The 27,011-nt window shown below is 40.2% G+C and overlaps 1 protein-coding gene across 1 annotated transcript in view; it reads left to right on the top strand.

Annotated features, from left to right (window-relative positions):
• RSRC1 (arginine and serine rich coiled-coil 1) overlaps window positions 1-21,758 on the top strand; it is a 176,515-nt gene extending 154,757 nt beyond the window's left edge. Inside the window, exons 6-8 of the mRNA XM_009279087.2 lie at window positions 19,497-19,603; window positions 20,532-20,678; window positions 21,524-21,758. Of these exons, the coding sequence (XP_009277362.1) occupies window positions 19,497-19,603; window positions 20,532-20,678; window positions 21,524-21,616 (347 nt within the window). The 3' untranslated portion in view covers window positions 21,617-21,758. The remainder of the gene's footprint in view (window positions 1-19,496; window positions 19,604-20,531; window positions 20,679-21,523) is intronic.
• Window positions 21,759-27,011: the final 5,253 nt, after the last annotated feature.

The raw sequence follows: 27,011 nt of genomic DNA, 5'->3' as shown, positions 1-27,011 counted from the left end.
GAGGTGGTGGATGCCCCATCCCTGGAAACATTCCAGGTCAGGTTGGACGGGGCTCTGAGCAACCTGATCTAGTTGAAGATGTCCCTGCTTAGTGCAGGGGGGTTGGACTAGATGACCTTTAAAGGTCCCTTCCAACCCAAACCATTCTATGATTCTATGATTTTCCCCTTCGCCAGAGCTGGGGGACTCCGTGTGCCTCCCAGCAGCCGTCGGCCAAGGTGAGTGGGATGCTTCGCTCACCGGGGGGATTGAAGGAGTCAGGGACTCTACACCTCAATTTGAGCGTGTGCACGTGGCCAGGGTAGCTTGGATTCAGAAGCCCCCATTCAGCTTGGTCTTAATGAGCACTTGACTTAAAAAAATGTATTTATGTTTTCATAGCACCAACAGAGTTCCCAAAAGAGTAGATAGGAAGGTCTACTGCAACCGCACATTGCTCTATTGGCAAAATTTGGCAGGGAAGGAAAAGAAAATGTCCTTGCTCTTAAAAAGTATGTTTTCTTGAATAATTTTGAGTTGGGAACCATTAATGTAGTGAAACAGCACATTCTTCTTGTCATCGCCAGGGTTAAGTTTATCCGTGTGTGTTTTTATAACACTGCTCGCATGATATTACAGTTTGTATTTTTTTCTGTGTACTGAGTTAAAAGGAATTGAAATGTTAATTACCTCCTTAACGTCCAATTCCAATTGCTGTACTGGGCACACAACTTTGACACCACTGTGAAGGGGCAGGATGTTTCTGTAAGGTATTTGGTCGGGAAGCACAGAGGCTGTGCTGTAAAAGTATTTGAAAATATCACCATTCTTCAGTTTGTGCAGAAAGAAATTATTTAGACAGAGAAAAAACTGTACTGCTAACGTAATGCTCCTCTGAGCTAATGTGTAACCTGAAGCATTGAAAAAATACAGGGGGAATAAACAGGGAATAAATAAAGAGGGAAGCTGCCTATGGATGTCTCTAGCAGAGCTGAGGTTTCAGTTCAGGCATTTAAAAGGACAGAGCCAAGTTCCACCGGTAAAATCAGACTTGAGTTTTACATGAAGGGCATCGCATATGTTGTGTGACAGCATTTAAATCCAAAGTTGACATTAATAAAGTTTCAAATCATCAGCGTTCTCGTTAAGTTAAAGACATGGGAAATTATATCCCATTTGGCTATGGCAATATAACGGGCATCTTTCAGAAGCGGAAATGCCTGTGCCAGAAGGGGAAGAGCAGGGGGACACGGTAAGGACACACAGAACGAAGGAGATTTTTGGCTGTTCAGCGTTGCTAACTTGCAAAGGTTACACAGTGTTTTGGGTAAAAATATCCCTTTATCAAGAAATACTCACTTGTTGGTAGCAGGGCTGGAACAGTGGCAAAGTTATTGAAAAATGTGTTCAACGTAAAGATTTGTTAAATTCACAGCCTAACCCCAGGTAAGGATACAGCCCTAGGGCAGTTGCCCTTAAAGTCCTAAAAAGCAATATTTGTAGTTTCTTAAAATAATTTAAGCATAAACTGTAAAAAGAAAAGTATGAGGGTTTTAGGAAAAAAACTGGGACGGATTGATTTTTCATACCGTTATTTTAAGAACATTTCAGTCAATTCTTGCTGAGGCGGGTAGGCTGGGCTGGTGGGGTGCCCATGGCGTGGGGCTGTTCATGGGGCAAGGGGGCCGGTGAACTTCCCCGAGCTCTGCCCCAGGGGCAGTGAGACGGGAAAGGACCGTGTCCACCCCAGGGCACCTCAAGTGGCATCTCTACCTGCTGATGGGCTGAACGAGCCTGATTATTCACAATCAAGCAAAATTTGGAGCCATTAGGAATGTTGCCACTGGGATTTAATTAGACAAAGATTATTAGAGGCGGTGTGCATTAATCTAATGCAATGAAATCGCCATTGGAACCTGACTGGTTTATCACAAGTATCAAATTCTTGCAAGAACTGGGGTTTCTTGGAGGGGGGAATAAGTGGGGAAGAGAAAACTGATCTTAAAGTATTACATGTTGCAAAAATTACGTTTGCTGGAGAAAGCCTGCGCTTGTGCACATCGGTGTTTGCCTGCTTTTCTAAGGTTGCCATTTGTGTTGTGCTTTTCAAATTTTGTTTACTGGATTTCCGGCTGCAGGTTGTCTGTGTAAAATACGATTTTGAAGATTAAGTTCTAAAGGGAATAAAGCAAATACAATAGATGGAGTGGCCATTTGTCAGGAAACCTACACGAGCCATTAAATGCTGTTTTCCAGTTTAGGTGTTGTAAAAATGAGAAGTGTGCTAATATAGGGCTCTATCGATCAGGAAAGGTCCCTGGCATCTCCCACTAGGAAACATTATGTACTGCGGTGAGTCCCTTCACGAGATGGCCAATCTGTACTCAAAATGTCTTGGATGCCTTTTACCTACTTGCTGCCTGGGTTTATGTAAAAAATGTGAGCCAGAATGGAAATTTCGTGAGCAGAAAATAGGGTTGTGTTGATATGAAATAGCCTTTGACTGTAAAGGCTTCCTGAATGCTTGCTGTGATTCATGCATGCAGAAGATGGGCTCTTCCAGATGTATTTTTAATGAATACTTGCACTCTGCAGAACTAAGTTTTTGAGGAAAACTTAAAAAAAAAAATTATTTCCTTTTATTAGATTTCTTTAAATTAATATGAAGTGATCTGACTATCAGCAAGATGTTCAACCTGCAAATCTCTCACTCAATTTAGAAAGTTTATCCTCAGTGATTACAGAAATGGCAAAGAAAATGGCAAGAAACCATGAATTTTTTATCATAAACGTGGTATATTTTAGTGTTCACCAGTGTTGCATGGTGAATGCAGGGCTGGGGTCATGTTTCCCAAATTGCTTGCCTCTGTTGGTGCGCGGACATGTGGATCTGCAGGGACAGGGTTTCTGATCCACAGGAGCCAGAGTCACTGTGTGTGGAAATAGGGTTCCTGGGGATGTAAGCGTGGGCACAGGCAGCTTAAAAATAGGGCATAATTTGGGTAAATGCTGAAGTTTAGGGACCTGTTCTTTAAACTCACAAGTCCTGAGATGATAGAATTTCAGATAACACCGTGGTCTCTTAAGTAAAAGAGATAATTTACACAATTGCAGTTTGATGCTAGAAAAAGATGGAGAAACAGATGTTGGTCATGTAACATACGCACAGCTCCTACATGTCGGTCTTGCCTGTATCTGCTTTGAGCCAGCTGCACTTTGTGGAGTGAACGGGTGCTGCTTGCAATATTGCTGCTCTTGTTCAGTGTTATGAACACGCGTGCTTCACCTGGAAAGAAGAATGTTTTATTTTAATCCTTCTGTTTGCATATGAATAGTCTAAAATTTGGCTTTATTTCATGCATTAGCTGAAAATCCATGGAACAGAGAAGTAATGCACAAAGCCTGCGGATGGTTACAGGGAAATTGTAAGGAAATTGAAGGAAAAGTAGATTAAAAATAATAACTTCCCTTATATCATCTGTGGAAGTGCCTTGCTTTGCCTCTGTATTAAAATACAAAGCAGCATTTGTCTCTTTTCCTACACTTTTTACGAAGGGAAAAAATCAGATAAATTTTCTCCTGGAATGAAGCACATTAATGCATGGGATCCTTTAAGGAGAGATACAACATCAACAAGATCTGCATAAATTTTAATATAATTTTGAAGCTGGTATTTTATTTTAGGAAATACAGCAGCTATAATTAAAGTTTTACTTTTACATCTGTAAAGATATCCAAGCAGGTAAAGCGCTAAGTACATTCTCCCTCCATAAGTAGATAGTGCTGGTTCAAAGCTACAACCTCAACTAACAAATAGAGTTATTTTCCCTTCCTGGGTATGTACCATAAGTCAGTGCATTTCATCAGCATCATGTGAAAAAATATTTGATTTCAAATCCTTTCAAAGACATATTTTTAGATGAAAAATTGGCACCTTAGTTCTGTTTCGTTGCTGCCTTTGAAAAGGTGTTGGAGGTGGGGCACATTCATACAAGTCAATTGCAGAAGACCATCAAATACTCAGTTTTTAACTACTTCTATTCTAAAAGCGAAAATACAGATAAACTTATGGTCTCTCTCACAGGCAATTTATGACTTTTTTTACAAATTAAAAAAGTCTTAATTGTCTTCAAAATTGAAGACAGATTAAAAACAAAAACAGCTTCTGTACTTCATTAATATTGTGTATTTTACTGTCATCTTTATGGCATTTGTTTGTGCTAAAGGATAAGTCTGAGACAAGCATCAGTTAAGGTAATGGGATTGTAAAGCAATCACGTAATTAGTTATCTGACTTCAGTCATTTTAAAAAAAAAAATTTATAGCTACGTATTGAAAAGCTGCTTCTAAAAGGGAAAATAAACAGCAGTGTATGAAACGAGGAGCAGGAGAAATTGCCCGGGCGGGCAGCAAAAGGGACGGGAGTTCTCGTTTTGGAAAGTTAAAAGATTTGATTTTCAGTCCTCTCATAAGGCAGCAAAGATGGAGCACGAGGAGGATGGTCAGAGATGTAGAAAATACGGGTTGTGGGCAGCAGTTGATGGGACTGGATTTATTTTGTCCAAAGAAAACAGAAGGGAGAGAGAAGCCTTTCAGTTTGCTCATAGGTGAAGAGCTGCTCTGAAAGAGTGTGGCTGGACATGTGGACACCGCACGCATTACCAATGTAATCATCATCTCCTCCTCTGTCTTGGGCGTTCATTCTGTCTATTAAAAAGAAAAAAAAAAAAAGGAAAATTTATCCTGCTTAGGTGGAAGCTATATTTTTACTGCTTCTTTTTGATTTTCCAACTTCATTTAAAAAAAAACCCAAAAAACCCCAAACCGGAAGAAAGCTCAAGGGTAAGGGGGATTGTGAGAGGTTGGTTTCTGGTTGTGATAATAACTGTATACAGAAATGTGCAATCTGGACATGCGTTTGTACCATTGCAATATGCATATATTTTGTCTGATTTAGCAAATTATTCAAAAATTATTCAATTTTCATTTTTCAGTTATTCATTTTGAAATAGTCTGGGTTTAGGAGCTGACATCTCGAGTTTGCTGTTCTGTATTGCAGAATTGCCCAGATTAGGATACCAAGAATAGAGCATTCTTTTGGGAGTTTCTATGTATTTACTTATTTCCCCCATATAAAAACCCCAGAATTCTCCAGAAATATGAGGTACATTTATTCATTCATTAAATATTTCACTTAAATTCTGAGGTCCGGTCTTTAAATTTCCATTAATTTGCACTGTTTGGTCTATTGAGGTTTTCATTTGTCAAAATTGTTAGCTCTTGGGTATTAGTTACGCAAATATTGATGTGTAGCTTTGGCCTGTTAGCTATCAATTGAAATCAGAAAATCAATAGACTTAATAGCTCCTCATTACAGAGTTGATGCATTTGCAAGGCTGAGTCGCGTATTGTCAGGGAGCAATCAATTCAGTCAAAACCTATTACACCATCACCGCCAGAAACGGTTTCATAATGTTTTGGTGTGTTTGTAGTTGACCCGAGGTTCCACAGTGGCTCTAGACACAAAATAGCCCTCTTTTGGGGTCTCTCGTAGAGTTACTAAGTCAGAGGCGTGGGGGACAGCTCTGGTGGTGATAGCAGAGACTCAGCAAACTCGTGACGTGCTGTCCCATGGCAAGTCCTGGTGTGGTTTACAGTAGTTTATATAAACAGGTTTTTTAGGTGAAGACTCTGCTTTCTGGCTTCTAGCAGTAATGAAAATTTCCTAAAGCTGTTAGCTGTATCGTTTGTGTCTGTGACGCAAACCGAGAACCTAAAAACTGGAGTGGTGCTCCCATTGCATTAGAAGCAAATAAAGAAATGAAGAAATCAGTTTACGTCACAGCTCCCAGCCGGGGGGGAAAGCACTGACTTCACCACATGAACCAAAGCAGAGGAAAGCAGAGCCTATTCTTCAGTTTCCTGAAATATTCCAATCGTTTTCTTATCATTCTCCAAGTGTATGGTTGTGCTTTCTTGGTTTTATACTTAAAAAGGGAATTGTAAAGCAATGAAGGTGCGCCTCTGAGATTTCAGGCTTACATACGTGTAAGAGGATACATACATTTTCTTTCTTTTTCTCAAGAAAAGCATACAGTATTTACATTTTTAGTTTAAAACTCTTTGTCAAGTAATTAATTAAACGTAGTTCAAGAATTTTGAGGTGGCTACAAAATCTAAATATGTCTAGAAAGTAATACCTTAAAATAACTGTAGTACTTACAGTGGTTTATATAAACAAATTTTGTAGGTAGAGACTCTACTTTTTGGCTTCCAGCAGCAATGACAATTTCCTAGAGCTATTAGCTGTATTGTTTGTGTCTGTGATGCAAACTGAGAACCTAAAAACTGGAGTGGTGCTCCCATCGCATTAGAAGCAAATAAAGAAAGGAAGAAATCAATTTACCAGCTGGAAAGTTATTAAATAGTGTAGACGCTTTTGTGGGTTATAAGTTGTGCAAATTTAAAGCAAAGCTATTTCTAAGTAAAAGGTAGACAGCCTTTTAAATGCTGAGTGGATTTTTGGGGAGAGGGTTTCTTTTCCATTTAATACGTCTTTATAACGGGCAAAACTTGTAATGTCTTATTTTAATCTTAGTATGCTTTTTCTCTTCTCAAAACCTGTAGCTATTGTGTAGCTGCTGCTGCCCCAACTTACCCGCGATACAGGTTTTGATCTGTCCGTACCATGATATTCTGGGGGATCATGGATGATTAGCGAACTCTGAGATTTTGGAAATAGATGCCTTGTGAACTATAAATGAAGGATTATGGTCCCCAAGTCCATAGTTTAAGGCTCCTGAAATAAGAAAAGGCTAATCTGCAGGCAAGGGCTTTAGGAGACGCTGTGTGTCTGCGGATGCGTGAGGCTCGCCCTGCCCCATCAGCCTGGCATCTCTGAATGAGCATTCAACCTGCTCATTACGCCATTAAAAAAAAATAATGTTTATTTTAACTTAAATATTGTGCTTATTGAACTATACGGAAGGACTAATCATCAGTGTACAAACGGCTGCTTTTACTCTCTCTCTGTGTCGATACAGCGTGATGGAGACGGACCCAAGCAATTTCTGCTCCGGTCCTGCGCTTGCTGTGGTGTGCTGTCTCCTGATGTTTGCGAGGCTTTCTGAAAAATTACAGTGGAAAAATTATCCCTATACTAAAGGGATACTTCTTAAAAGTCATGTATCATTAAAGATCATTTAGCTATTTTAGCCATTTAGTTACATGGAACACGCTTCGTAATTAAACTCTATGAAATAGAGAGCTAAAAAGCAGGAATAGTCAAAGATACCAGTAAGGATACCATAACTGTAGTCTAATTTTATGTTAAAATGTACACTTAGAGGAGTAATTGAGTACATTGCTCAATGTAAATGAGAAATGGCTCTATGGCCTTTAAATGAATTAATTATTTGCAGTCAGAAGAGCCTTATCTTTTTGATTTAGACTACAATCCCACAGAAACATATGCATTGCCTCTAAGTTCATGTGTAAGTCATCACGCTGAATTTAAAAGAAATACATATGTTCAAGGCATCAAGCATCTAAATATTTGCTGGTTATTTAAGTCTATATTGCTGTTCTCCAAAGTAATTGCAAGAAAGTTGTGCCATTCATTTTATTTAAGTATTTTTCTTCATTGGAAAAATATCGGTTATTAAAGTCAAAGAAAAAATCCAGACACTCGGTAAACATGTAGGATGAGTGAAATACAGACTAAATTAACGATATTTAAGATGACATACATAATTATAACAGAAAGGTCAGGGTAGGTGGCAGCTTTCCCAAGTATATAGAGTGTCAGAAAAATCCCCAAAGTGTATATTTTAATTGAGTCGTGTTTTCTTTCCTTCACATTGAAGCATTAAGGTATTACCCCATTCCTGGGCCTGTGTTCCTATAATTTAACATGGCAAAATTCCCAGATCTACATTTTGACAGTAAAACCACATCATGCATGGGCTCCTTCCAGCAATGAAATAACACTTTGTATTTGTCTCCAAATCATCAGTTTCTTTTTCGATTTAAACAAAAATATATTTGATGTATGGGGAAAATAAATTTTACAAGAGTGAGGATGAATTGAACACTATTTTTGAAATGTGAGAAATGTGTGAAAAATGAAAGAAGCCAACAGATGCGACAGAAACAAACAAAACTATACAGCAAAGGGTAAATAAACCGTAAATAGAGTGCACGGCGTGTCCTGAGGAGCCGGGTTGATTGTACAGCCGTGACAAGCCCTATGCACAGAAGCGATAGGCTGAGCCTCGTCCGTAGGCCTAACGTTTAGTCCTGTCCCAAGCTCCAGAAATGCAGGAGTTGGGTAGGCGGCCAGTGCAGGGGCTTCCCTGGACAAGGGCTGGGTAGGGACAGACGAAACCCCTTGCCGAAATAATCGACCACGTGCCCTCCCTTTGAAGATTTATGCTCATTAAAAACAAAACAAAAAATTGAATAGTACAGTCAGCCACTTAGGTTTTCGGTTTTCTTGGACTGAGTCTGGCTTAAAGTACTCATGCCAACAGCAACAGAAAGCTGGAGGGACGCTTTACCCCTTCTTGATCAGTACCAAGGCCTTTTTCCATCGGGAGAGAGGCCTTCAGGGGCTCCGTGTACTGGGACACGGGGAAAATTACTTCACTACACATATTCCCCGGAGTAGGAATTTATTATAATTGTTTTTTCCAATAACAATTGTAAGAAAGGGTTTTTTTCCCCTCCTTTTTTTAAGTCTTTGATTTGCAAATCAAAGACTCACCTTTTGATTAAGCCCATCCCAGTTAGCCAGCACCCCTCCCCGTGCTTCTCCAGTTACACTTTATATAGCTGAGTGCTAATGAACGGTGCATGTGGGGTAAACGGACCCTACTTCAATACCTAGGCTGGCTGGTGGTCTGTGGGGTTCTACTGGCTTGGTAACGTTGTCTGCCGTGTAAAAAGGAAGGACACAAAGGAAAAAAAGGTTGTTTGTGTCCTGGGAGGGCTCCGTCCTCTAAGTGGGTGAATGGGATTAGCTAAATTAGAGGCTTGGAGCAGCAAAATATTCTTAAAGAATATAAAAAGAAAGGCTAACCAAATGTGAAATCCCTTCTTAGTCTTTTTTTATTTTGGCATCTTGTTTAGCGATGTACTCGTTAGCGGAGAGGTTTGAGCCCATGCCTTATCTCTGTGGCCCTATTCTGAGCTGTGTCTTAGAAGAAAGCGCATTTGTGTGTGCGTGCGCAAATACGTACGTACATTCATGCACGCACACACCAAAACCGCACCTCTGCATTAAAACAAATCAAACGCTTGGAAATGAAGGAAAAAACCAGAATCAAACATTATGACTTCTAAGTGCATAATTGCAAATTTTCCTCAGGGTCTCTGCCTCAGTCAGTGTTGTTTCATTTTGGACAGTCTTTAGTTAATAGGAACTATTAATTATTTTATATTCTCATTATTCAATATGCAGCTCTGTACTTTATTTGACTGTAGCTATTCAAACCTCATCTTAAAAGCAGCATTATGAATTTCTTCACGGGCTGTTCTGGGGGCTCATCACTACAGGGTCTGAACGTGTCACGAACATTAATGCTTTTATCCTCACAACAGCCCAGTGAGGTGAGTGAATGTTATTAATTCTGGGTTTTTAAGAGGAGAGCAGAGACAGAAGTATAACGGGGTTTCAACTTTGGAGAACTTTAAAAGCAGAACATTGTCTTCAGCATACTTAATTTTGCATTTTGTGTACCCAAACCCAGCTCCCACTTACTTCAGTTGCCATACGTGATTTGTTCGGTACATCAGCCTGGTCAGACCCCTGTATTTCCCGCAGAAAATGGGCAGGGCGGTTAATGGCCATGCTGCGATTCTTCCCGTGAGATGGAGGAAAAGTCTGGTATCAGATGCAGTTCTTCAGGGCACATTAACTGCAATTAACGTCACCAGCTCTCCCTCCACCCCGATCTCCTTTGCCGTGCATTCTCCCGTTTGTGCAACCCGCCTGTTCCCTCCTGGCTTTTTCACTCCCACTTGGGATGGTTTCATCCCTACCTCAGGAGCTGCAGAGAGCTCCAGAGAAATGGATGCCTGGCTCTGTTAAACCATCTTCTTCACCATCATCTGGAGCAGCAGCAGCATTTAAAATAAAGTCTGAGGTTTTTAAGCTTGTAGATACGTGTTGGACATAACAAACCGTGCAACGTTGTGTATATTAAGCCTATCTTCAGACTTTCGGGGCTGAAAAATAAGAAATCTCGGTAAAGCAGGAGCAAACAGGATTTCCAAGTATTATGATTTGACTAAATGAAGGTGGATTTTGACCAGGAGGGCAAAAGCAGTAACTGAATTTTTAGAAGTCGTGTGCCAATAAATGGCAAATCAATGCCGTTTCACTGTGTCTTCATAAACAGCTGGACCAGCTGGACTGAAATCTTCTGCGAAACATCAAGCATGGGGTAGACACGAGCACAGAAGACTTTAACCCAAAACATTTCAGGTTTGACAACTTGCAAGCAACTCAAAGCAGGATCGTATAGCAGGATGGGTTAGGCAATCTTCACTAAAAGAATTGTTACCAGGGCAACGTATAATCTATATATATAAAAAAGAAGTCTTAAGCAATGGCCTAACAAGGGTCATCAGTACAGATTTAAAATAACCTTTTGCAAGTGGGCTCTACAAGACCTCTCAAAAAATTTGGCTAATGTATTTTTGGTATCTCAAATTTTATTTTCTACCAAACTTGGGAGAAAAAATAGGAATGTTTTTGGCTAGAAAAATGTTTGGGATTGGGGTATGATCGTAGGCCAAGGTAATCAGCCTGCGTGGCAGGATTCCCAATCTGGAAACAGCCTGCCTTGCTGCCTTCCTTTGGTTTGGGTCGGGTTTGCTTTGTGGGTTATTTTTTTTCATGAAGTGAGTCTCTGAAAACTGCTTCAGGATTTGTAGTGTTACAAGCTCCATCGGAGGTGGATTGATAGACCGGGGATAAGGGAGAGAGTCTAAATTGCAAAATACATTCATTTATTCGGCCGGCTGCGGTTTACAGATGACAGCCGCATCCATATTCACACCTGTACCTCTGCGCTACCTACCTCAAAGTGAGAAAATATGTACAAAGAGCATCGTATTGAAGGTTTTACTGGATTATATGTGTTTTGCTGCCCACGCTGTTTCGGGCAGAGTTTGTGCCAGCACCAGACTGCTCAGCGCTTTGCTGGCTGCCTGCATCGTGAAGAAGCAAGTTAGAGCATCTCAGCGTGGAGCCCGTGTCCGCCTTCACCAAAAAAAAAGGGATGAATTAAGGAGCCTATGAAGCTAGGGGAGACTGTTCCTTTGGTTAAAGTTAACAGAAATTGTATCCATTTGTTTAAACCACAATCCCTTGTGTGGAGTCTTTTTATCTTCTGTTAAAAAATGGGGTTTTGTTGATCTCGGCGGCCGTGCCAACATTACATGTGTACTTACCACATGTCAAATGGGTATTTATCTGAGAGACCAGAGTGAATCTATGGGCTAAGTATGAGACTTAACTGAGAGTTGTCTTGTTTATGCTGGCTAAGGCCTAGATGAAATGGGATTTTAAATACATGTATCATATTTTATTGGTGCTAGACAGATACTTAGCTGGTGTGAATGGCATTATTTCGTGTACCAGCTAAAGGCCTGGCCCAGGAAAGAAGCAAGAAAAATAATTAAAAACAAACAAACAACGATGTTTCTAACCCATGTTTCATTTTTCATTTAGCCACTTAAATTGTATTCAGTGTTTGAGGGCAACCAGAGGTGGTTGTAGCTCCCATGCATTTCCCCTGATGTGTTACTGAGAATCAATATATGGACTGGAATAAAAGCATGGAAGTTACTGTTATTGACACTGAGCATCACAGTGGCACCATGTGTCAGCATGTGATACTGTGGAACTGTTAAAATACACATATTAAATACCATATCTTGGAAAGACTCTGCAGATGATACCACGCTCTATAACGTGCAGTAGAAAAAAACCACTGGCCACGTGCAATCGCCCGTCTTCACTTTCAGCATCACTTTTTGAAGTGTAAACAAAGAAAGGTCCATGCAAAAGCCTAAACACCTGCAAAGTTTCAGCCCTGCTGTCCTGCACGTCTTACAGCGTGCCTCATCCGCAGCCCAAGTTCCGCTACTAATCTTATTTCCACGGTAGCCTACAATACACCATTTTTTTTTCTGCACATCCAGTGTACAATAACATTTTACGTGGAAGGACCTTGGTTCAGTTGTTTCTATACAGTTGGACCCCTGTATATAGTGGGGTGTGGCTAGATGCAGAAATACTTTTATTGATCTGAACGTGTATAATAGATACGTGTATAGGTTTAACATAGACAAATTGTTATATATTATACGTATATGTAATATATACACTCGTTAGTTTGTACATACAATATAGAGGTTATTTGGAATAGAGATATATAAAAGATAGAAGAACCCAGTAATTGCCTTTAAGATCAGAGCACAAAGCATTACCTTGGATTTTACAAGGCCAGCGAGCAACAAAAGAGCAGTAATTTATGAGCTCAGCGTAAAAGAATAGCATAATTGCATTAAAAATTAATGCTAATGAACACTAAAATGGGGAAGGTGGTTATGATGAAAGTTTGTATTCATCTTCCCTGGTTTGAATGATGGCTAGTGGCTTGATTAATGGCTTAATTTCTATCAATTAGCGGGGAAAAATCTCCTACGAGACAAGGGTAAATTGAGCATTGAATTACATATCTTGCTTTTGTGTGCTGAGAAAAAAGAGCGGCGTATCTCTGATATTAGCCACAGTGACAAATGCGGTGTGCCCTCCACCGGCTGCGCCGGCTCTCCCGACGGGCTGCTGGCGTGCGGTTCTGGGGTGCTGGGGGGCGGCCGGCAGACGGCCAGCCAGCTCGCCGGCCCCGAGCCTGCGCCCCGTCGTCCCCGTCCACGGTTTCTTTTGCTCCCTCTATTAAGGGAAGAAAAATATCCAGCAATTTTAAGCGTATTAGGGCTGTTTCCTACCACTTTATTAGCTGAGTTTGACTTTTTCCTTGAATATTTTCAAAAATACCCTAAAATGCCTCAAAATGTGAGCAAATGTAGGAAATAGCACACGCGCGAAAAGCGCAACGGTGAAGGCAACCTGCATGCAGGTCAAATGCATGGCTAGAGCAGAAGTCCAAATCTTCTTAAATTGCTTAAATTAAATGTTCTTAAATTCAGAACTCAATTGCTAAAGTTTCCCATCGTGCCTTCTGCTTGATTTTATACCCAACACTTCCATTCTTTTTAAAGAAAAAGCTATTAGTGTCCAGACTTGTTTTAAAATACTGTGAAAGCTGTTATAATTATAATGTATTAAAATAGCAAATTGTGAGTACTCTAGTACTCTCTCTAGTAAGTACTAGAGTATTTACAACATGCTATTTTAATACATTATAATTGTAGTACCAGAGTACTTACCATTAAGTTTGAAGAATACAAATTAACAATAAAAACTGTCTCTGGCCACAGTTGCTCATTTTAGAGTATGCTTTATTGTTTCTGTGACTTTGGCTGGAAAAAGTTCTTTCTCTGGAAATCTCAAGAGCTAGGAAATAGTGTGGCCAAGTGTTGAAACAGCGCTTTGACACAGCTAAGAGGATCTGGAAACGTTAGCGGCAACAAGCAGTTTTTATCATGACTTAAAGTTGTTAGAGGGCAGAGGTAGTTTTGAAACTAATCCCAAATTCCCCTTCGGCTGCACATCGGTGGTCACCCCGGCAGGGATGCTCGGCTCGCAGCATCTTCGGGGCTCATCAGCCACAATTTTCCGAACGCCTCAGACAAAGGCGGGGATGCGGCCGGCATTGTGCGTGGCGGTGCCTCCCTCTAACGGCTGGCCCTGCGGAGGCCGGGCTGCTCGCCGGGCTGCGAGACTCCCCGGGAAGGAAAGCAGGGGTGAGGTGGCCTTCATCCCCGGGGGGCTCCCACCACCTCCGAGGGTTTCACCTGACTCAAGCCAGGCAGGAGGAGAAGGGACTTGGGGTGAGGGGGGAACATTGCGTTTGCACAAAAGCTTGAGGGAGGAGTTCATTTCTTGCCTGATTTGCTCCGGTTTTCCCTAAAATGATTGTACCGGGCTGGCTGGTGCAGGTCTTGCTTTTGAGATCGCCAGTCCCGAGATGGCTGTTGAGGGCACCAGTGAAGTCCTCCACGCAGCTCTGCCAGTGACCCCGGGCATCCCTGGACGTCGGCACTTGGACACTGGGAAAGGTGTTAGGACTTGCGGTCAGCCTCTGCAAACACCTGCAGGCTCAGGTGTGTGCACCTGTGTCAGGGGACGACCCCCGTTAGCCGTTGCCCATTGTCTCCTGCACAGAGAAAAGATTGGAGGGGAGAAAAAAAAACCTAAAAAACAGAGCTCCAAGTTTCGTAAAGTCTAGAGGTGACAAAAATGAAGTGAATCCCACCTATCCTGCTGGATTTTCCCTCCTCCTCCTAGTGCTTTCATTTTGTTTAATATAAGCATTTCAGTGCAATGCACTGTAGAAGACAATATGTCTCAAAGCCATGTAGTTTTTTGTCTCTCCACTGCAAATTGTCTAGATGAAAACTTCATTTTTCTTTCAATATGTCAATTTGCACAGCTTAAGTAAAAATAGGAAGCAGTTAAAAAGCACCGGGCATGTGAAAAACCACAGTTCTGTTGAAAAAACATACAGTTCTGTAACGCAGTTGTTACTGTATCCATACAGTTGTATATATACAGTTGTATAAAAATTATAGAGTGTCACCTAAGCTAACCCTAAATAAAATGGGATGAAGGGGAAAATATTTTCCTCTTTAGTTGGTTTGTTTAGTCTGGTATCTATTTGTGTTTTCTTCTTTTAATCCTCAACTCATAAATAAAAGAGCAGAAAAAATAGCAACTTTTTTCTGTAAGTATTTCAAAGCATAAATAGGTCAGTGAAATTAACCGGCTGTATCCCCTTAAATATAATTAGTAAACTATGAAGAAACTTTTTTTCTGAGGAATATTTTAGGTTTATTATGTCATTGCTTTGATTCTTAAGTTAGACCCGCTTGAAAGAAAACTCTCTAGGTAAAGGCATGGATTCATGTTCATGGTCAGGATTATAGATTAGCAATGAATCCAGTACGCATTACAAATTTACACCTAAAGATTATACAAGAAATACTTAAAATACGTTTTTATTTAATGGGTCATTCACAAGATATTATTAGTCGTTTAATGCTTCTATTTCAATGCTTGTTAAATTCTTAGCGGGCTTCATCACCAGTTTTGTCTTTAGAAATAAGCAAAGAAATGGGAATATTTTTTGCAGAGCTTGCAGGCAAGTTACTTTTTCTTTTATCTGATTCTCTGGTGTGTCTAATTATTGTACGTGTGAAATTTTTGGACTGCGTCTAAAGGATTAATACACGTTTTATTTCTAAAGTGACATTTCAAATTATTGCTAATACAGACTAATTCAATATGAAAATAGCAGCTATAAAGGATGTATATATATTTATATATACATGGAAAGATGTAAATGAGATGGGAAGTGTAAAATATTGAATCATCTCTGAAGGACAGTGTTCCCAGTTAAATCCTCCGTGCCTGGGGTAACGGGGGCAAAAAATCCTTAGATTACAATAAAATTACCTTAACTAAATGTTCCCCTAATAGAATCAGTTTTACGGTAAGGGGCATGAATAGCGATGTTTTTAAACCCGGGCGGTGTTCAGGGGGAGGTTGTGGGGCCGGGCCGGGCGCAGGCTGCAGCCCGCCATTGCCGCCACCGCCCTCCCCGTGCCCCAGCACCCCACGGCTCCCCGTGGGGTGGCTCCCCCAGCCACGCTGCTGCGCGGTACCGCCACGGCTGAGTGTCAGTGGGAAAGAGCTGGTGACATGAATGGTAATTGTGACTGCTGCTAGAATCGCCTTTTTATAAAAAATGGCCTCGACGAGCCCTAATACAAGATTTAGTTTATTTTTTTCGCTATAACACGGTAAAAAGACTTGCTCTGCAGTGAGTTAGTATTGATTTTTTTTTTTGTCTGTAGCCTCTTAGCTTTCTGACTCCATTATTTTTGATTTTACTATGAAATACATATCCTTTCTACTGACATCTGACAAACAACATATGGAAGTCGTTTTATCTACCAATAATGTGTTTGTCAAAAAAATCATACGCTAATGGGTTATGCTTCCTCCAGTCCATTTTCCCCAAGTTAATGTCACTGATGTAATTCTAAACATTTAGTGATTTTTGCCCCCTTAATAATTTGTCATTCCCGTAGGTTTGTATAAGATTCATGTAAGATACTAATAACAGGCTGGGAACTGACTGTAGGTTTTGTGAAGTAAGAGTTGAGCAACTGATTTTAAATCCACGTTCACCTGCCTTTCTCTGATACCTAGTTTTAACACTGTGACTACCAGGCACACTTACCATTCCTTTATTTACCCGCAGACCAGATGTACCCAAGAGCTTGATGAATTATGATTCCCTCTCCCTAGTAGGGCATTAGTATATTTGTTTTTATACTTCCTATGGGATCCTTAGGAATCTTTTTTAAAAAAGAAGACGTTAGCAGCAAGGCAACAGAACTTTTAAACACAAGCTTAATTGTAAGCGAGTGATTTTTTCCTTCTAAATTCAAAAGAATCGGGCTTAAAGATGTACTCATGCACTTTGCTGTAGTGCAGCTGTTGTCCGAAGCCTTGCCAAAGCCAAAGCCTCAGTAAAGCTTCCCGCGGCACGTGGCTGGCCGTGCAAGGGACCAGCACATCTCTGCCCATGTCCCTCCCGGCTATCACCCTCTCTCCTCTCTTTCCAGCTGAGGAAACCCTGCATCTCTGGGATCCAGACAGCCTTTCTTCCCCTGGGAGGTTTTAGCGTACTGCTCGCTGCGTGTTTCCTGCAGTGGTGCAAACCTCGTGCTTGGCCTCAGTGAAGTTATTAAAACATCAGGTACGAGCTCACTGCCTGAAGCAGTCAGAGTGCTGTAAGCGGTTATCCAGACTCAGCATCAGTGTATTTGACTTTCTGCACATTCAACGTATGCAGAAATAGTTAGCATGTCCCTGATTTTTCTGTTCATCATATCCATAGAGACTAAACAATATTCCCAAATAATTTTTAAGCAACGGGGCAGGTTCTTGTTTGCTGCTTGACAGTTACATCTCTTCCTATCTTTTGTCTACCTTACCTGTTCTATAAATGCCGCTCACAGCAAAAACTGCCCACTACTCTCTGATACAGTGCCTCGACCGTTTCAGGCTGGCCCCAATGTACTATGTAGAAAGCAAATGGTTTTCATAAGTAAATAAGATGGAGATAAATTGGTTAAAATTGTAAACGAAAGCTTGCAGTTGGCAGAATGAATTCAAGATTTGCTTGTCACTGCAGTTAGACGTAGAAGTAGGTAAGGAAGATTAACTGAGCTGTGAATCTGAAGAAGCAGAAAATGAAACAGACAGTAAAGCAAATACCTTTGTGTCAGATGTACCGTAATGAACAAGCCACACTACCCAGGACTGAAAAGAAAGCAGTTTTGCGGTACAACCTGTTGATAAAAAATGAGTTGTTAATTTAGTGTGGGCATCTCCATTCCAGAAATATTTCTGAGCTGCTATTAGTTTATTTGCTCATCTGGAGCTCTGCTTACTTGTCATTAATAGACTCAAATGAGTTTTCAGTGGTTAGTCATTGCAGAAGGATAGAAGTTAAGTTTCTTTTTTTCTTGTGCAAAAGAGAAAGTATTTTGCAGTGTATGTGTATACCTACATGAATTTGGATTTAGAGTTTTGTATACAGAGAAAGAATTTGGTACATCTGAATTTCTGAATAATTCTGCAAGCTCTTTTGGTCTGCAAGCACTTTTCCTGATTTTAAATATCCTTTGGTCTCTTTAGAACAACAAATTTAACCTTTTATACATACAGATGTATATACTACAAATATATAATTACAATTGCTCTTTTATTTAAATTTGTGTTTTATGTAGTGTTTGAAGTATTCTTGTGTATTCATGAAATTTTCGATCAAACTTCACGGTTATCCTAAGTTGCTTTTTCCTCATCTTTTTGGCAATCTCCTTTTTACTTTGTCACTCGGGACCATGATTCTGTGACTCATGAGCTCACCTCCTCAGTACCAGATCACTCAGCCACACAGAACCGACCTGCAGAGGCATGGACAGACACAGTTGCACTTTCTTTCGAGCCATCTAGAAAAAGAGTTTATACTGAGAGTGTTAGCAGATAGCTGGCCTCTGAACTCTGGCTGGTGCAGACATACCTGCTCTGACATCAAGCCTACCAGCACAAAACCTTTTAAAAACAAATTTGAATTAGAAGAAGAGTTTGTACTGGATCAGCCTGTGCACGATGTTGCTGCCGCATGTTAAGTCTGAGTTTCAGAGACAATGTCCTGTTTTGTTGGACTGTGGCTGTAGTGTGAGCTTTCACCTTACAAGTGAGCTGATTTAAGCACTTAACTTTTGGCGAAAGGAGTAACGCCAGACTGCACAAGAGGCACGGGGGAGAGAGAAGTCGGACCATCCCTTTGGCAACTTAGATCAACATAGCTGTAATAGGAAGCTTCACTGTCATCCATCAGTAGTTTGATTTTTAAAAAGAAGTACATCTTGCGTTGTGAATGCTCTTAGTCTCCTACCAGTCTAATCTATCCAGAAGATTGTCTGGTTGAGCAGTGAAAGAACTGGCAAAACCTACCTGACAGCACCCCAGTTACGTGTTTAGCGTAGCTTGTACTAAGGTTGGCAGGAGCTGCTCTTCTTCACCATAATGTCACTGGGAGCTGCATTCGCGTCATCAAAATAAAATCTCAACCTGGGATTCAAAAATATCTTGTGAAATATATGTGCGCTGTGAGACCTCACGGTACAATAAAGAAGCGATTTTGCTCATTTGATTAGACAGCTGCAATTTTGTCACCTATGAATCGTATAAGCACACAATAGTTAGTGTGTACATTAGGAATATTTTATTACCAGATTCTAAGGTTTTTTTTGTCAAATTCACCTAACGGTGTAACTCTTAATGCCAAACTAATCACATAGCTTGTCATGAAGAGAACACAGATGATGGCACATCTCTCCGGACATCCGCAGCTGAAGCCAAATTCACCTCCCTACAAGCAGAAGTAGTTTTACTGCTACGTACAGATGGTACTCCACTGAGTTGTCTGCACTGTCCCCAAATCTTTAACTTCTCCAGGAAATCCTCATGCCATAAATCTAGCAGTTATCCTGCGAGGACATCTCTAGCAAATTCTTAAGTTAGCATTTTGAATGATATCATACATTGAACAATAATGGCCAACTCACTGTTGTTATTTTTACTAAAGGAGAGAGTTTTTCTTTGTAACAGAGCACTTTAGGCTGCATTACAAGTTTCTTTTCTGGTATGTACTGTTGTAAAATATATTCAAGGCATTGCTTAGACACGGCATTTATCATAGGCTTACACTAATGTATACTGACATTACACCTTCTCTTTGTAGACCAAGCCACCCTAGTAGAGCAAGTGAAACGAGTAAAAGAAATTGAAGCTATTGAAAGTGACTCCTTTGTTCCACAGACATTCAGATCAAGTAAAGAAGTCAAAAAGGTAAGTTTTCAATATCCTTTCTTGGTGCATAATCCTTTCAAAGTCAGGTGGAAGCTGCGCTACTAATACAGTTTCCATCCATGAAAGAGCATCAGTGTTGACAATCCTGAATCCCACCAACGACTCTTCTATGTTCTTGGTGTGGAGTTCAAGGGAGAAGACATTTAAATGTGTAAGGATTTCAAAGAAATCAACTGTTTTGACAGTATATGCTACCTATGCTGAGCAACTCTGATTTTTAAAAATTCTTTTAAAATCGTATAAAATAATGAAGATTTTTTTTAGGAAAAGCAGAAGAATTAAAATCCAAAAGTAATTGAACACTTACATTGTAATTAAAGGTAGAGATCAGTATTTTTAATTCTGCGTAACTGAAGCCAGACTTTAAGACCACATTTAGTCCCTGAAACAAAACGGCATTGTTTTCAGACAGCTTTCCAAAAACCTAACATGAGACATCCAGGTTTCAGAATTTTACCTGCATTTTGGCTGCCAAGTCTTCTAGGGAACTCGGATGCTTTTGTCCTTGGAAGTAGGCAAGCAAAGGCTGGTTCAGTTTTTCCATCTAACGGTGAGGTGTTTTGAATTATCACTGTTTGTTTCCCCCAGAACATGCATTTTCTTGCCTTTCCAGAAGTCTCCAAGAAGTTCATGCAGCTTCTTCAGGAAGTGATCCAAAACCCCAATGCTACGGTTCTGCAAGCTCCCCCACTGCCTTTGGCAATACCGTTTTTTTGCACTTCATGTGTTCAGTCTGGACATTAGTCCATGTCCAGTGTGTTCCTGCTATGCACGCTGGGAAGTATTTGCATGAGGATCCTTTTGCGGGCACGTGTTGCAATGGGAAGAAAGCTGAATGCTCGGTTAAGATACTGCCACGTTTGGGAGCTTGAGGATAAAATACTCAGATGTGTTTCTTTCTTTTTAGTCAGCAGAGCCTACTGAACTACAGTACGAACCTGTAACTATCGGAGTGGGAACTGGTGATGCATCTGCTCCTGAAAAAGAACCACCACCTGCCAATATCCCTACTGCCATCAAATATCAAGATGATAATTCTTTAGCACATCCAAATGTAAGTGTGTCGATATTTACTTTATCTTTAGAACAAGAAAGCCCATTGAATGAGAGCAGGTTCACGTGACCTAACAACCATTTTGCTGTGCTGCTCATCAAATAATCTGTGGTCTGAAGACCATTAACTAATGGGCCACTCATTGGCTCAGAAAGGATCACGCTCCTTGCATCATCCAACAGAGAATAATTACAAAAGAAGTTGTTCACCAGTGATGTAGTTTTAGAGTTACAAACAAATTTTATAACAAAGTAGCATACTCATTTAATGCAGGGGAATTTAAGATCCTGTTCATATAAAAATTCCTGTTCAATAAAAATTTAGGAAAAATTGCTTTTGGTTTGTGTAGTGGGAAACCTGGTGGAAGACTCAGAACTTGCCCACCTTGCCAAATTGTAAAGCTTTAAATACATGACAAACTTAAGATAATTTTAAATCATTGTGGCTAAACTGATGCAGATTCCTTTGTGACCACTTGTAATTGGAAATAGGAGTACTTACAGTAGAGGTTTTTTAAGAACTAGCAAGTTAAAAATGACTTGCAGTAAATGAACTAATGCAAGTTCTGTATAATGAACATCGCTAACAAAGATCAAGACCTACACAATATGACAAACTTGCTGTTTCAGGAGGAGGCTGAAATTGTAATGTCTTGGCTTTCCAATTGTTAAAGTCTCTACCTTTACTAATGTATTTATATCACCTTTGTATTTTAACACCCCTATGCAGCTGGGCTTTTTCTTTGGGCACTGAAATAGCTGATACATATTTCAACAGATTATAACAAATAAAGAGAAAGTTAATGAGTTGCGCCTACTTTTCTTCCTCTCCCCCTTGTCTCTCAGCTGTTTATTGAGAAGGCAGAAGCAGAAGAGAAGTGGTTTCAGAGGCTGATTGCTCTTCGGCAAGAAAGACTGATGGGCAGTCCGGTGGCCTGAGTGAACTGCTGTGACCATCACATACTAGTTCTCCACGAATGCTAAGAAATCCTACCATTAAATTGTTTTATTTTTCTCTTTTGAGGGGATTTTAACACTTAGTATGAGTTGTACAGAGAATAAATATTTCATCTGAACAAACAAGAATGTTCTATCCTCCGTTTTTCTTCCGAACTCATTGCTGGGTGACTTGTATCGCTGAGCTACCCACTGTAGATGGGAAGGCTATCGGAGCAGTGTAATTTTCTTTTTTTGTACTGAATTCCTCTGGGGTGCAAAAAACCTGACCAAATCAAAAAAATATATATAACCATGTAGCAGTTTAAAGATAAATGAAAAAATAAGACTGTCAAAGTTCAGATTTACCAGCGCTCAGACAGTAGGAGTACAAGCGATACCGCCCGGGGCCATTACATCTTCTGCGGCTGGAGGAGGATTCAGGGCAAATGATATCGCTGTTATCTCTTCTTCCTTCCGTTCTGCACTGCGGTAGCAGCTTTTGAATCCCAAACATCTGTGGACAGTCTCCTTGCTGAGGGGCTCTGCTAAATTGATGCATAATTTAGTAACAACAAATTTGTAAAGTTTTCAGCAGGTTTCAAGAAATATTATTTTCTGAGCAATTTTAAGCACATTAAATTATTCGGTAATCTGGAAAAGACAGCTTTCTATGAACTCTTAATGGGAAATACAAATATTATTGTGTGTAATGGTACAGACCTTTGTCAAACAAGACTAATGGCATACCTATTTCTGTATAAAGCGACTGCTTTCAGTCTATGAAGCTTCCGTTTGTCCAGGTTTGACTTTAAAATAATAAAAGATTAGTCCTATTTGAACATATTGAATTTATCCTGAGTATACTTACAAAAAAAATCTGTCCATCATCCAACTAAATGCCAGAAATCAACCAAATAAAATACAAAAGTATTTATTCTGAGGTATCTAGCAAAACTGTGAGAAAACTATTAAGTAAGTAGAAGACTAAAATAAGCCCCCCACCTCTGGACATACCTCATTGGAAATTACCTGCATCAGCTTTCCCATGTGAATGAAGAAATTCATTTTGTGTTGCTTTTCCTTGTTCTCAGATCTGTGGTGAAAAAAAAAAAATGGAGGATGATTCTGGAAATGTGCTTTGGTTGTCTTATTTTTTTTAGATCACTGATGTAAAAGGAAAAAGTATTAAATTTGCATTCTAACACATTTTTACTTTTTCTTTATGAACAGTGTTAGTTTTACTTGGTCCTGCATTAAAGTGGTTCTCTGTGTTTCAAGACTACCTTGTCTGCAACAAAAAGTGGTAAAAAAATTGTTTCCTTTGTTTCATTTCAGCATTTTCAAATGGTAAATGTTTGTCATTGTTCTCTCTTCTAATCTCCTTCTGTGTTTCTTTCATAGTAAATAAAAATTATTTGATATCCATGTAAGGTACAGGTGTAAATTCCTCTTTTTCACACATCATGTTGGATAATTTTTGGTATTTTTATTGGATGCAAAATGATTCCTTTTATGTAATTTGCAACCCTATAGGATATTAAAAAATTCTACAAACTGGTCTGTTATGGTAATAATGGGGTGTACCTACTATTGCTTATCAATCAAGAACTAAATTTGTCCAGCAAGTCCATGCTGGAGGAGAATTGTGAGCAAGATCTGGAAAGAAAATGGAAATGCATTTAGATAATCTGAACTGAATAGAAATATGTACTGAAATATGCCAAACATAATTTGAAACACGGAGCAAATCATTAGAAGTTGATTTTTATAGTTCCAGTTGCAGACTAGTGACCAGAATAACCAACAGATAATTACTCAGAACTCAGTAGTTTTCATGAAATACGTAACTTGTTTATTGCCCCAGTGTCTGTCTGTCTGGAGACAGTTAAGAAGAGGGTTTTTTCTATTTTAGGCCCTATATTCTGTCACCCTATCTCAATTCCTACTTTGAACATTCATTATGCATACTTGAAGTTTATGAAGTTATTGGTGTTGGGAGATGAAGGAATTGTCAGGATGGAGTTTTTGCCTAGATACCATCTGTTACAAATTAGAAAATGTACTGTCCTTGTTGTTACAAACCTGCAAGTTCATGCAATACAGATTTCTAAAGGTGCCTAAAGCAAGTCAGTGATGCTCAAGTGTGTGTCCTGGAGGTGAGAGCTCACATGGAGCTGACTAGCGACCTTAGCAATGCCAGATGTTGTGTCTTGCAAGTGAGTTTTAATCTTACTGTGGATCCCTCGTTGGGTACGGCTAAGCTGAATATTCAAAACACTGATCATCGAGATATGAGTGGCCTTTTGCAAGATTCACTTGCAGGGAGGCTCAGTGCTTTCCGAAGCTGAGCCCTATGGAAGGGGCGCTGGATCAGTGCTCTGCCTTGCCGATAACCTGCTGTCGCTGATTCCACAGCTTAAACCTTCAGCAAAAATAGACGCTGTCCCACTGCCTTTGCTCCTGTAGAGTAAAATAAAGGTTGTATAAGGCCAGTCATAGGGTTGTAAGTGTAAATGTTTAGACTGCAGCACTCTTGATTCAAGTTGTGTAAACTATTTTGCTTTTACTTGAATAGCATCCTGTGATAAATTATTCATTTTCCTGTCAAAGGTAGGCAGATATTTGAGTATCAGAAATGAAATATGGAAGAAGGCAGCAACATCAGAAATAAACTTCACTCTGTAACCAGCTGTGCACGACTAAGGAGAATTTTGACAAACTTACTGCTTAAAACTATTTTACAAGACTTGGACACGTTATAAATGGATTGTATCCAAACACATGTGCACTCCACCATTCCACGTGTTACCTAATCAGCCAGATACAAATTTAATTAACTGTGTCGTAATGTGGACATGAAACCCGTATCAATGTATACAAATTAATCGCCACTAACCTGGAAAAATGCACTGCTGACTCTCAAGCCATGCTTCTCCTGATCCAAAAAAGAGTGACACCTTTCGACAATAATCCTACTTTCTTAGTTTCTTTGCTTCTAAGGTCTTCTGATGTTCTCACATTTAGCATTTAGGACTCTTGCCTACGGAAAGTTTTTTTTTTTGTTTTTGTATTTTCCACTTTGCTTGGTGCTCCTGGTGAAAGGGAATGGATTCCTGATTAAGAAAGGGAAAGAAAAGAGCTGTTTGTTAGTTATCCAACTAAAACATAGGACTTTTAGCTGTGTTTTGCAGTCTGTAGAGACGGCAGTGACATGGTTTTGTCATTCAGGACTCGTGACGGGGAGTCTCTGATACAATCAGCTCTAACACAAAGTTCCTCCTGATGCCAAACTACCTTAAATCTGACTCAGATGAATGGTGTGTAAGAGTGAAAAGATAATGCTGTAACTTGAGCCATTCAGACTTCTGGTAGTCAGCAAAGACCTCTACCCCTAGAAATTACATTAGCAAGCTCATTTCACTTAGCCTGCTGAACAGCCACCGTCAATTAAAATCAAACCAGGCTGATTTTGATTTGATAACTTTTAGGTAAAATGTTCACTAGCCCTTCCTGATTTCTTGAGTCATCCAGCATCTCCAAAACTATTTTTTATTATGATAATTCCTTGAAAAGGAGCTGTGTTTAGTTTTTAAATTATTATTATTGTTACAACGTTTTAGAAAGATTTTTGCTACTAAAATAGTGGTATCTAAGAAAACACTGCCAGCCAGGAGATCGAATTTTGCTACTGCTGCTTCAGTCGCTCTGATATGAGCAGGACTGGATGATCCCGAAGGCCGTTTTTCCATCAGTAACCCAAAACCAACCTTCTCAATGATTACAGTTTTCCATTTGTCAAGTTACAAGAAGGAAGTTATTTTTAGTGGAGATCCTTGAACTCTAGAAACCTGTTTCAGGAGAGATCAGCTTGAACCTATGACTTAATCCACATATGACACAGGGCTGCGGCGACTCTTCAGCTTGCAGCAGTAATAAAAAGCAATGCTAGAAGTATTATTACTCCAGAATTTAAAATATTCACCATTTGTAATTTTGACTTAGCACAGCATTGCCCAATTTCTTTTTTCCTGACCGTCCCCCCCCCTCCTTGTCTCCCTCCCTTGCTAAGACCTAGGAAAAAAGAGTAGCAGTGGCTGGGCCAGATTATGTGACGCTGGGGAGCAAGGCTTAGACACTGAGTCACTCTGGAATTGCCACTCCGGGGTGAGATGTGACACGATATGTCTGCTCTTTCAGGAAGGGTGCAGGAGTTGAAGCTCAGCCCAGAGAGGGGAGGAGGGAGCTCAGTGCTAACACCAGCGCTGAGCTGTGCTTCGCTTCCAGCTGGGCTCCCCCCATCAAGGTGTGCGCCTCGTGAGCTGGAAATGGTTAGGCCACGATTTAAACCCAGGTGAAAATGAAAATCGCTACTTTGCTATCGTTTTGCTTCTTCAGAAATATAGACTGGGGATGCATGGTTGCAGGGATAGTAATGATATGAGAAGCCTTTCGGCCCTTGGGCATCATTTTTGAACACACTATTTTGAAAAGGCTGTAGTTTAAAAGGTGTCGTCTCTGCTGAGCTGCCACGGTGAAAATCTCATTCCCACTAGGTGTCTCTGCCGTCCCAGAGCAGTTGTCACACTGAACATCAGTGGCTGTCTAGAAAGGCCATAGAAATGAGATGCACGTAGTCTGAATTTGCCTTTTTACTTCCTAAACAGAGCCTGAGTTAGGGTAACAAGACAGAGCAGTTTGTCTCATAGTTTTCCGTTGCCCTACAATCTACATCTTTTCAAATAAAAAATACTGCTCGAAAAGGTAAGCTCCAAATATTTACTGTCTATGTGGTGAGTCCCTGGGAGAGTTTATAGGGAGGAAAAGTGGACTCTTCCCCTCCCCCGTCAGCAAAATCCACTGCCGAAGGCTGTGCTGCTCCTCGCTCACTAGCAGAGCTGGTTTCTGGAGCTGGCCCGCCGGGGATGACAGGAGGGACAGGCATCTTCCTCTGGACGCTGCGGGTCTCCGCATCTCTGGAGGCAGTGGCTGGATTTCCATGTTACGGTTCTGAAAGGAAGACATAAACGTATCTCATTAATTATTATTAATGGAAACTAAATACAGCTAACATTTGTAAAAATGTCGAATTGCATTTTTTGATACCTTTTCAGTGAATTTCAGAGTATTTTTTTTATAAATTATTGTCATCTTATTTCAGTGTTCATGCAAGTTACAGAGCTGGGCGACTATGTGAGTTGAATATATATTTAAATAAAATATTAATGTAAATGTTATTACACGTCTACCTCCCGTTCTTGCAGTAGAACGATGCTTTTATCTGACATTTACGAACAATTTATAACTGCCTTTGCAAAAGACGCTGCACTGGGCTGACATTACAGATGGAATGTAATCAGCTTTGTAACACCACTGTCAAAAGGCCACTTCCACTAAA

The sequence above is a fragment of the Aptenodytes forsteri genome, unplaced genomic scaffold (genome assembly GCF_000699145.1).
Source record: "Aptenodytes forsteri isolate BGI_AS27 unplaced genomic scaffold, ASM69914v1 Scaffold299, whole genome shotgun sequence".
Classification (NCBI taxonomy): Eukaryota; Metazoa; Chordata; class Aves; order Sphenisciformes; family Spheniscidae; genus Aptenodytes; species Aptenodytes forsteri.
Note: the sequence above shows the minus strand (reverse complement) of the source record. Positions and strands in the feature narration are given on the sequence as shown.